Source organism: Dicentrarchus labrax, unplaced genomic scaffold (genome assembly GCF_905237075.1).
Source record: "Dicentrarchus labrax unplaced genomic scaffold, dlabrax2021, whole genome shotgun sequence".
Taxonomy (NCBI): Eukaryota; Metazoa; Chordata; class Actinopteri; family Moronidae; genus Dicentrarchus; species Dicentrarchus labrax.
In genome coordinates, this window is record NW_026136711.1 from 27,049,258 (window position 1) to 27,061,861 (window position 12,604).

At 40.7% G+C, this 12,604-nt stretch overlaps 1 protein-coding gene across 1 annotated transcript; it reads right to left on the reverse strand.

The window, feature by feature from the left end:
* Window positions 1-35: 35 nt before the first annotated feature.
* Window positions 36-11,506, reverse strand: LOC127372168 (nuclear factor of activated T-cells, cytoplasmic 2). The gene is made up of 10 exons (XM_051415624.1): window positions 11,099-11,506; window positions 8,820-9,807; window positions 8,533-8,704; window positions 7,774-7,976; window positions 6,959-7,131; window positions 6,546-6,686; window positions 4,851-4,906; window positions 4,390-4,522; window positions 2,366-3,001; window positions 36-539 (listed from the first exon to the last, which is right to left on the reverse strand). Exons 1-10 carry the CDS (start codon window positions 11,214-11,216, stop codon window positions 493-495), a joined length of 2,667 nt encoding a protein of 888 aa, XP_051271584.1. The 5' UTR covers window positions 11,217-11,506; the 3' UTR covers window positions 36-492.
* Between the last annotated feature and the right edge of the window lie 1,098 nt (window positions 11,507-12,604).

Below are 12,604 nucleotides of genomic sequence, written 5' to 3' on the forward strand. Positions count from 1 at the left end.
CCAGTCCATTCCTGCTCTTAAAGCAAACACACTGATTCATATAAACAGAATTTATTTAATATAAAATATTTTATACATGCTTACAAAGAGCAATTGTACAAATATATGAACAGATAGAAGTCAAACAGGTTAAAATAAAGACACACTAGATACACAGTAAAAGGTATGAAACATAATGATAATTGTGGCAATACTGAAGGCTAACATAGAGCTTTTATATTGGAAATGAGTTTGGAAAGTGAATATTAACCAATAAACCCCTCACCCTTTTCCTATCTCAACACAAACATGATGTTATCCTGAAATAAAGTCAACATCCATAATGGATCAGTTAAATGTCAATCCGCTATATATTTCTTCATTGCAAAAAAAGTACAAGCTTCCTCCAAGACAATCCAAATTTTATATTTAAAGTTCCTGAAGTCCACATTTTGTGCTCACTGCTTAAACTTTAAATCTGATGGACATCAGGGCTGCTGCAGGCGTCCAGGATCACTCTCCGTTGTGGCCTTTCAGGTCTCTTCTTATGATGTCATTCACTGGAAAACATAAAAAAATAGGGATTGAGATGTAATATTTATTTCATCTTGTGTTCTTAATGGTTCAGATGCATTAGTTTTATATTTAAAGCCTTGTTGTGTAGATTTTTTAATAATTCTGATGGCATATATATCTATTACATAAGATTTGTGTCAAAACTGGCGTCACCTCATTCATCCTCAAGTAACTTGTTTTATTAGTCGGAGGTTTGGGGGTTTATGCCGTGTACAACAGTTTTATTTTTCTACCAGTAGGAGTCGCCAAAATCAGATTATTGGTGGCATTTGATGCTTTTATGAAAGAGTCAACAGTAAAGAGATGACAGTGAGGAAAAAAAATGTATAATTTGATAAATAAATCTGTCCAATAATAACTTGATGATATGAACTATTGTAATTAAAATAAGGTCCACTAGATGTCTCTATTCTATTGAACACAGATTTAAGTGTAATTGTTTCTGGACTGATCAAAGTACGGTTGTTCTTTTAACAGAAAGAATAAACATATTATCAATATTAAATATAATCTAAAGGAACAATAACTAATTGACTTGTTGTATAATAACTAAATAAATACAGTGTATATCTGTTAATTCACTACTAATGCTTATTAATCTTAACCCCACTCTGTACAAGAGACCAAACAAATGACATTGCTACTTTTTTTCTTCTTTTCTATTTTAACCACAGGTGTGTCTGCATCTGTTTGCCAATACAGAAAACTTCCTGTTCAGGTCTTCTATCACAGAAGTGTAAAGAGAAACTGCCCCACAGCAAAAAAAGAAAAAGAAAAAAGAAAGTCAGGGTGCATCACTGAACATCGTGGTGTTTTGTGTCATAAGCAAGTTGTATTAGATCAAATGAGACGAAACGTCCACAAGTGTGTGTTTACGTGTCTGTGTGAGAGAGAGTGAGATCAAAAGAGATAGGAAAGTGGATTGAAACACCCAACAGAAAACCACGAGGCAGGATTTGCAAGCGTACACTTGCAGTGTGCTTGTGTGCATTTGCAGACTGGACCACAATTACCCAACCCCCAGACTTCAACTTCAAAGTTAAAGTTTGTATGTTTTTTGTTGTTCATATTTTCCCATTTCATTTTTTTAGGGAAGCAACTAATGCAGTATCTTCTACAACTCAACATTTCAGTGATCTGTTGTTTCACCCTCCCTTTCCAAGTGTGAAGAAGAAACAACAATTAAAAAACGTGCCTTACTAGAGCCAATATTTGGTTTGGAAGGCGACACAATGAGCAGATACAAACAGCTCTTTCTTATTTTCAGATGATTATAAACTAATGAAAACATAGTTGATGCTTATTATATTCCATTTCTGCCAATAGATCCTCCTAAATGTTACACACTGGACCTTTAAGGTTGAAACAAACTAGTTAATGTAACCTTTTTGGTCAAAACATGAAGGCAAAGTTGTTTTAGTTGTTCGAGAACAGCCAGACGCAACGAGTGGTCGAGGTGTGATAATCGTTAAAATGGGGATAACGACACACACTTTTGATCAGTCTCTCCTCAAAGGCATTCGAAATGTTGCACTTGTTTGAAAACTTACGAAAGTAATCGTGCGAGGAAGGAAAAATTAAGAGTTTTACGAGAGATGAGAGCGAGAGAGATAATCCCTGCATTACTTTCTCAGTCATCAGGTGGGCGTGTTTGTCAGATTGTCAGTTTCAGACTCATTGCGACACGAGGGCAGACTGATGTCAGAAAGATTTGAGGGATGAATTCAGATGCTGTTCAACAATCTGACCAGCACTTTGTTTGCAGCATACCGACCCCTTTATGCCGACAGTATATAACAGTAATACTCACCATCCTCCAGGTAAGCATAGCGGAGGTTCTCTTGTTTGACGGCGACCCTCTCGGGAGCTCGTTCCTCATGGTTTCCTCTTCCAGAGCCGATCTGGGTCACAGGCTGGCTGCCCGGCTCCGCTCGGCTTCCAGCCTTCGCTTGAGCTTGACCGTGGATGTATCTTGACGGTGGTGACTTTCCCAGCGGCAGCGCTGTCTGCACAAAACTCTGATGTCTTGACACCAAGCAGGCCTCAAATGAATCACCAACATGAGGACCTTCGCCCAGTTTGCCAACGGGGGCTCTGGTACTGACACACTGTGGAGTGGAGGCAGGGTGGGAAGCCATTGGGGAACCACCGAGGAGGGCGGTACTGCAGTTGCTGTAATGTTGGTTTGCAGTGTGGTACAGCATGGGGCTGTTGATCAGAGTGGGCTGGTAGTAAACTTCATCCAGTGGATCAGGGGTTAACACATGGGCTCTGGGGTCTACAGTGGTTAGATGGTACAGTGCTGGAGATATATTTAAGGTGTGAAGGTTGCAGTCTTGCTCCAGGTGATGGTAGAGGGACTTTTTTGACATGCCAGACAGGAACTGATTGTCTGAGTAGCCGTACGAATTCACCTGGTAGTCATCCAGTGGTTCTGCTTTAATGGCTAAAATACAAAAACAAAGATTATTTGACCGTGGAAAATGAGAGAGATCAATACAGGTCCATCATTAGCTCACTGAAACAAGGGCACATGTACAGAAACAAGACTCTAACTAACTAATTACTTAAATTATTAAACTTGAATTTCTCTCGGGATAAATAAAGTATCTATCTATCAATCTATCTAATTAGGCACATTGGTCCTGACATCCTCGCAGTGACGATGCTGACATGCTGATATTGAGCTGGCAATATCAGGTTCACCAACTCAGTTTAGCATCTCAGCATCTTAGCATGTTAACATTTAGTGCAGCTGAGGCTGATGGGAATTGGCTTTAGTTTTGGAGGTATCTGATAATAAACCAAAGTACCGCAATTGAAATTGTGACACAACGTATGCGCTTGATGAAGAGAGTCAGTTTGTCACCAAAGTCATTAGAATCTATCCTTGAGAGACCTTGAAAATCTGTAGCAAATTTCAAGGCAATCCACTCAATAGTCAAGATATTTCCTTCTCTGAACCACAAAAGTCAACCTTATTTGTTGTAATATTTGTTGAGATATTTCACTGTGGACCAAAGTGGTGGAGCTTCTAATCTACAGGCCGGCATTGCCATTAATAGAGCTGTTAGCATGATTAAAAAATGAGTAATGATGTCACAGTGATTAGGTAATATAAAGAGAATTACATATTCATACGTTTCATGAAGAAGCAACGTCATTTACATTTTCTTTAATGTACTTTTCCTCAACCTGCCTCATCTATACTTCAGCTGCACTAAATGTGAGCAATGTGAGTTGAGTGAAACTGTGCGTCTGCATTTCGGCTGTGGGTACTGTAGGTGGAGAGCGTTAGTGAAAACAGCAGCGGCGTGAAAGATTTTCCTCTTTATAGAGCAAGTGAGAGTTCTCCACCTATTCAGAAACCTGTGTTGTGGCTGTCGTTCCCTTCTAACACCAATTGACTGATTGATTTCCTGTGACTGGGACTGATTTCTTGTGAAATTGTACAACATCAGTGCAAATGAGTATCATAATAGAAAGGCGCCTCTTGTAGCATTTGTAGCAACTGTGTCTTTGGGTTAAAATGTCCCTTTAATTGTATAACAGTTAGATCTAATCTGATTAAAGTGTTGCTATTTCCTGTATTCTTGACTTAATCAAGGGATGGCTGACTTGAAGTGTACACATTAGCCACATTAGCAACATCATAACCTGTTTAATGTGTGATTTATGTTTGTTTTTGTCTTAATTAACTGGCATCGAAAGGTCCAAATGCATCAAGTCTTTCAATGTGAGCTGAGAATGATATTTCCTTCCTTTACATTTCTCAAAAAATTCAAGGTACCCCTCCTCCTCCTGTAATAACAGAGCACAGATGCAAACATATACCTATCCCAGGAGTGTAGATGAAGTGCTGAGGCTGACTACGTTTCTTCTTCCCGTTGATGACGTAGAAGTTGACTTTGGCCGGGAGGGTAATGGTCCGGTCTCGATAAGGAGGGACCTCAACAAACAGCATGTTCTAGATGGGGATTATGACGACAGAAGAAAAAAAAAGGGTCACACTTCAAACAAAACTGTCACGTTGAAACAGAGCGGCGTTGGTTGCCCCAAATCTCTCACTTGTGCATTTCAGATCAAAATTACCATACATTTATTTTTTTAATTTAAGTAGCAGCATGTTGAGGTAGTCACCAAAGTGTGTCATAGGTTTTGTGTCTTCCTTTCTGTTTCATTTATGTGTGAATGAGTAACAGTGCCAGACAATGTACAAAAAGTATATCATCGGTTATGTAAAGTAGTGCTTCCAGCTCAATGGATGCGTCAGTACAGAGTGGAAATTAACTTACAGCTTGTGTCTTGTCTCTGTCCACAGTGGCCTCCACCTCCCAGATTTGCTGCCCATCTGAAAGCAGAGGCGACACAGAGTACAGGCATTAAAGCAGTAGTTTGACATTCTGGGGATATATGCTAATTTGCTTGTACAAGACATTTTGAAGCTGTAGCATCCAGTTAGCTTAGCATAAAAACTGGAAAGAGCTAGCCTGACTCGTACACAGTTTTACTTAAAGTTATACAGTATGCTGAACTATGTCTGGGCTTTAGAAGTGCTGGTAGGCAGATTTTGTTATCTTTAGCAGGCTGTTTCTCCGTTCCCAGAAATGCGAGTGGTATTGATCTTCCCACCTAACTCTCAGAAAATTTAGTTTAATTGGGGCGAAGAAAGATTAATTTGTAAGATATCAGATGATGAATCCTTTCTTTAATTTACAGCACAGTACGAGCACATTTATACACAGACAGTGGAAAACAAGTTGCTGTTCTACGTCTGGTTTAGTGTTTCATTCCCACCTCAGTTTTTACCTGCTGTTTCTGTTTTCTACCCACGCTTTGAAAAAAAAAAAAACAAAGCCTCGTCTCTGGGTCTGAATCTTTATCAGTCATTCTAACCACATCCTGTTGCATAAAACCCCACACCAAGCAACGGGATGCTTTACGTGCAGTCAACTGTACCCATCCTGCTGTCAAACCATTTAACCCAAATATCTTGTGTGGGCAGAAAGAGCGGTAAAGAGGTGAGAAATTTCCATGTATAAATAAATAAAAGTTATCACCTCCAGTACGACCGTAAAGTTTAAACTAATGGCTCATTTTGTTGGAGTTAAAAGTGGGGGCTGAGGGAAGATGTGCGTCATTGAAAGAGGATGTTGCCCGGGCGATATGCAAATAATCTGAAAATACAAATACTACATGAGTAGGTGGATACGCTTTAGCAGGATATTGGGAGGCCACAGAGGTGTATGGGTGTTGCACAAAGTATGAATCTATTTTAATAATAGAAACCTGTTCAGAGTATACACATAACAATGAGAGGTCAGCATAACACACACGTCAAGAGTTTTCATAATATCTACACGCGCAGCATACTGCATTAAAAGAACAGGTCAACACTTTGGGAAATACGCTTATTCACTTTCTTGTTGAGAGTTAAATTAGAATTTGATACCACTCTCATGTTTGTTGGTAAATAGCTATTAAGTGGTAGCTTAATGAGTTGGTTAGCTTAGCTTAGCATAAAGACTGGAAACAGGGGGAAATAGCTTGCCTGAAGGTAACAAACTCCACCAACCAGAACCTCTATAACACAACCCTTCCTGAATCCAGCACTTGTCATTCTTACAGTTTCAGTTTTGTATTGATTAAACATACAAGATTTAACTTTAGAGCTTTAGACCTTCTGGTAGGCGGAAGGTAACAAAACCTGTCTATCAGCACCTCTTCACTAATTAACATATTTTAAAGTGCACACACATTTGTGGTTTTATGGGAGGTTACGTGTCGGAACATTTCTTCCTGCACAGCGCAGTAAAGAAAAAACAACTAATTGGAGGAACAGAACGAGCTGAAAATGTCATTGCTGATTAGATAAAAATATCTCTTCTAGTCTAGCCTGAGGCCCTTTGCTTTATCCCCTCTCTCTCTCTCCCCTGCCTTTACTGTCTCGTCTAACAAAGCCAAATATATTTAAATAAATATCTTGTCACCTTGTGTCTTCTCTGAGAATATCACTTTGGAGTCGGATGTGAAATTCTGTCCAGTGAGGACCATTTGTTGACCACCAAGTACAGAGCATCGATCCAAGTCCTGCCTCTCGACTGCAGGGAGCTCCTGAGCAGAGCGCTGGGCTGAGGAAAAAGGAAAGACACAACCGTATGAAAGAAGGTAGAGGTAGAAAAAAAACAAAAAAAGAAAACATCTGGTGGGACATTTCAGGGCAGTTGGTCACTCAAATGTTTGATGGTTACAATCTAGAAGTGCAATATTGACTACAATAGCCTAGTAAACATGAAGTTAAAGCCGGCTTTTTGGCCACAAGTGACAATTATGTGATAATGCTGAATGATGAAACAAGTAAAGAAGAGTGAAAAAGTTAGCTAGATGTTATGACACTCCTTACAGCATTCAATAGGATCAGAGGCCACTTGAAGGGACACGAGCTGGCCGCCAGGTTGAGGAATGTGGACACGAAACACCAGACGCACACGCGTGTTTTTTCGTCCAATGTCCGTCTCACCGTTCCTCAGTTCAATGTCGGCATTCCTCAGCTTCAGGATTCCTACACAGTCAATCCTGGGAAATGTGAGAGAATAATAACATACAACGGGATCTGAAATTAGGCTGGTTAACGTTCTTCAAAATCTGCTGTTTCTGTTTTCACACAGTCCCAGTCAAACTATAGTTAGCTGATGTAACCTGTGTCTGTTTCGATTAGTCACTTATACTAACCATCAAAGTAGTGAGATTTTGATCAAAAACAACTTTTTTGCTACTGTTTTTCAGTGATTTGTCATACGTCAATTCAGCAAAGCGGCTATAAAAACCCAAAGTCCGTAGGTCTTTCTTGGAAAAACTCTCTGGCACACAGGAAGTGATGCATTTTATGTTTCCGTCTGTGGCAACAGCAACTTGTCAGGAGCAAAATAAAAAAACCAAAAACTTGTAGCCGACATGAGCGGCAATAACCACCATGGGTGAGTTTAGAAAGAAAACGGAAATTAGCACAATACTGGTGAACGAGTTTAGTGTTTCTTTGCATCTATAACTTTGGGAGATGAAGCACAAAAAACACCACAGTAGTGATTGCTTAATAGGCATGAGGTGACACGTGACTTGTATTGATGGATGTTGCCACATTTTCAGAGCATTTGTTTTTTTTTTTTTTTTTACTTTTTTTGGTTAACAAGTATCCCACTGTGTCTCTGTGCTACTCACACCACTCTCATGTGGTTCTTTGGCTCCAGAGGGATCTCCAACACTTTTGTCCCGTTGATAATTCTCTCCATGCTGGGTGTGGTGACGGTCTTCCCAGTGATGCGGTGGACCTGGTAGAAAGCGTGAGGTTTCAGGAGCCTCTCGTCGGCTGTTCCTATGAAGACCTGCAGCCCCAGCGGAGCTGTGCCGTGGTACCCTCGGAGCTAATGAGAGCAACAAAGGCGATTAAATGCATGCTTCACACTGAATTACACTAAGTATAATACCATTATGTCCATGGCGGCAGAGAACAAATGTACACTGCGCAGTAAATCTCTTTTCCCTGTGGGGATGATTTCACAGGTCACTATCTAACTGGCAGAGCACACTGCTTTGCATAGTCCGTCTGTGCAACAGTGCCAGGAGAACCAACAGTAGTAAGAGTTATTAAATAACTCATCAGAGCAACAAATAAACCAGATCCATGTGCCAGTACTTTAATGATATGTCAGTATACCTGGTTTGTAACTATTAGTGTATTTTTATCAAGTGTATGCCCTAATAATTTGCCCTCATGAGAGTAGTAACGTGAAGCTCTTTCATTCATTTGCATGGTTGTCGGCTTTACATAAACACAATATAATCCAGGAAATACCATCCCATATTTACAATCTCTTCTGCTACTTCATTTCTCTTTTTACAAAACTGGCAGTGACACAGATGTGAAGTTTATTTTCTCGTTTGCTTTTCCTTCTCTGCACAAAAAAACACAACAAGCACCTGAACTTCTGGATGCCCTCCGTTAGACGTCTTTACAGCCCCGCGGCTGCCCTCGGTCTCATAGTGGGCTCTGTGGTGAGATCTTGGCTGTTGCTGGAGAAGAAGCTCATACTGGTCAGACTGACTGGGCAACGGCCACTCTAAAGACGGGAGCGGAGCCATGGGGAGGCCACTGGGGGAAAAAGAGTGAAGAATGTAAAAGAAGGCTGTCAATAAACGGTGTACTAACTGTGACAGAAATACATACATTTTCTGTAAGTAATGATAATAAAGGACAAACAACACACGTGAATGCTCCGTGGTGGACTCGATGGTGAGGAGGCCACACAGCCGGGACCATATAGAAGGTTTCGGGCTTGACTTCGGCTCCTGCCTGTCCCATCCTCTCCTGCTCAATGGCCCAGTCATACCCCTCCGCGTACACACAGTCCTGTCTCTGGGCCTGGCCAAGCGCATCTCGCACCACTGTAGAAGGCATTGCTCTGGGTATGCTTGAGCTGAGGCTGCTCAGCATCTCCTCTAGGCCCAGGGAGGAGGTCTGAGTTTGGGGCTGGAACTCAGCTTGAGCCTGGTATTGGTGGGGGTAGTAGGACCCCTGCTGCTCGTGGGGCGAGGGGATGGGGCTGGGGCTCCGGGAGCGCTGCTTGATAGGAGTGCCCCCTTGACAGGAGTAGGCCTGGTCATAGGAGCGTTTTCCGTGTGGCGATGCAGAGCGGGAGCGCTGGTGGGGAGCCGACGAGCCAGTGGGTTGGTGTTGGGGCAGGAGATAGGTCTCGTCTGTGACGCTGTTGCGAGGCGAGGCTCCTGGAGAGGAGTGGGCAGAGGAAGTGTGGATCCCCTGGAGACCCGGACAGAGGTCTAAGGCTGACAACCCCATGCCACAGCCTCCATTAGAAGGGGAGACACACGGAGAAGTCGCAGGAGAGTATCCCTCTGCAGGCCAGCCAGTGGAGGAGTTACTGCTTGCAGGACTCACACACTCCCTGTAGGCCCCCGGAGCTTTGGTGCCAGGGCTCAGCTCCAGGGTCTGAGAGCTGAGAGAGTCACCCGACGGAGTGATCTCAATCCTGGGGCTGGGAGCAGGGATTGTCCCTGATCTTGATGCTAGCCCCAGGGAGTCAAACACTGCCCCTGTCAGGTGTTCTGTGTTGGGGCTGTGAGAGGAAAGGTCCTGACAAGAGGCTGGTTGGTTGGAGCTGGGGATGTATGCATTGTCGTGATCGACCACCAGCAGGGGAGGCTGGTGGTCGTTCTGAAGGAGAGCCCCTGGGTCATCTGCCAACAACCAAAGTAACCAAGATTAATGTGTGCAGACATGTCCAAAGTACCTGACCACTTCCACAACCCTGAGACAACTTAAAGATCCCCTCCTGGCTGGTTTAAGACACAAATACCTAAATCTGTATTTCATAAGAATTTGTGTCTGGTATTAAACATCACCTCATTAAAATATCTTAAAATTACATCTACGCCATCAGTGAAAAAGTATAATATATATGAATAAATATGCAAATATTTTTCATTTTAAAGGTTAAACTACTGGATACAAGACGTCTCCTATTTCACTGAAAAGCCCTTTGATCTCTGGAGGCTTCAAGTTTCCACTTCACAGTTGTGTATGTTGCATATTAGACCAATGGCTTCAAACTGGTTGTGATGAGTTTTAAAAACACTCCCCTCCAGCAAGAAGCTGCAGTGCATCAAGACAAAAACCCGCCACAATAAAAAAAAGTTTCTTCCAGACTGCAGCTCAACAAGGCCCCAGGACCCTCCCTGACTCTGACTCTAATCCTGCCCAATGACTCACGTTAATGAACATTTTATCATCTCATTATCACAATGCACATTGTTTCTTTATACTTTATATCTTTCTTTGTGAACATTTGTACATTTATTAGTCAGTATTTAAACTTTCAAGTTCAAACACTGTACAGCTCTGTTCATTTTTATTATATATTATATTTAGCATATTTTAAAAATAGATTTTTATTGTATTTTTTTCTATTTTATATCCGTGATTCTTGACTTTTGAAGCATTTGTTTTTTAATTTTCTTATCTCTAACTATATGTTATCATTAAGCACCAAACTACAGAGGAAAAGTCCTGGCACAGTTACAGTATGTGAAAACCTACATGGCAATAAACCTGATCCTGATGGCACTAAATCACCTTGTACGTCCACGTGTTCAATTCAGATTTAAGGTGAGAACAGAGAAACTTCAGCAGCCTTCAAATGTCAAACTCTGCACATACATCATTCTGCACAGTGAAGGTGACTTCAAGTGTGTCTCCACTAATAAAAACAGTATATACTTATTGTCCTATAGCTCCAGAACCAGAAAGAAGAGTCCCTTTTAAAGACAGTGAAAGAGGATTACAGGTTAACATCAGTGCCTGACAGCTGAGTACTCACTGATGGATATCCTAAAACCTCTTTAAGACTCAAACTCAACACAAAGGCACCATCTTTATGAGCTGATAATAAAGTACTAAGAAAGGAACATGGCGTAGTTGGAGAGAGGATATTATGTCTCTGTAAAAGCAGAATAACTACTGCATACACACCTTCATCAGGAAGATCTTCTTCAGGTGGATTATACAGGAACAGGTCGGAGAAGTCCAGCTCCTCCTGACTTATGTCTGGACCCAGGCCCTCGGTGAGCCCCAAACCTCCAGAAGTCATCTCCAGCTCTGAGTATTGTCTTTTCCAAAAATGTATCTCTTATAATAACTTTCAAACTCGCCGACTAAATTAAGCTGTATGCATGAGACAAATAATGAAAAAAGTAGCCCGATGATGTTAAAGTTATTGTTATTTGTTTTTCTTGAGAAAAACGTTTAAAACAACAAGCAGCTGCTCAAATGAAACATCCAACAACGCGACATGAAAAAAAAAACGAGCGGCGACAGACGCTTCCTGTCACTGCTGATGATGACAAGAAGACAAGAGGTGCGGACCTGCCTCTGTGTGTGTGTGTGTGTGTGTGTGTGTGTGTGCTGAGAGTGCAGCTCAACACACAACCTCCTAAAGCAGGCCTCATTTCCTCCTGTGACAGTCAAGTAGAGTCGCAGTATAATAGCTGCTGAAGGGAAATGTGCTGCAGTCTGTTGTAGTCATCCTGTCAATGGCTGTAATGTTGTAAAGATATTAAAATGCGCACAAATCACGTTGTAACTATTTCCTATTATTGTGTTATAGACTCATAAGCTTCTATTAGCTTTGTGATTAAAAGTGTTTTTTATATATTTCTTCTACTATCTGTTCTGTGTGTTGTTGACCTGGATGGTGAGCTGAATAAAGTTGTATTGAATTGAATTCCTGTAGGGTTTTTATACATTTATTATTTATATTTAACAGACATACAGCTAAAACAAAGACAACACACGGGTGTGTACACTAATGAAGTTCCTATTGGATAAATATAGTTATTTAAATTTGATTAGATTTTTTATTTAAACATATAAGTCGATGTATATATACAAATATAACTGTAAAAGTGCTGTTAAGGGCAGTAAATTAACAAATGTATATAGTACAAATGAATAAATATTGAAAGGGTTATTTTATATACATGAAATGGTCGGTTATGTTCACTATATACAGCGTACAGATTTTATACTAGACAGTGAATGATGAAAAAGTATGTTAAGTAATATATAGACTCTTATATAGTCTCCTGTATACACGAAATCTATTTAAAAATGAATAATCGCCTTTAAAAACACAACTCAAGAAACGTGATGGTCCTCACTCAATACATAAATAAAAAGATTAAATAAAACAAAATTAAAAGTCAGTGTAGGCGGCTTTCGGCCGCTAGGAGGCAGTGTTGCACAATTTCCAACCACACATGAGTCCTGTGGCTTTTATTTAAAGGGTCAGTTCTTCAAAATAAAACATAAAAAGTAATTAAATTAGCATAACACGTGATTCCATAACCCTGCATGAACAAATAATGTCTTTAAAACTGTCTTATTTGAGGTGTTATTGTGTTATTATAAAGATACTGTCAACCTTTATGATATTGATAATGAGATATGGCTCTATAGGGCACACTGGTGGTCACAATG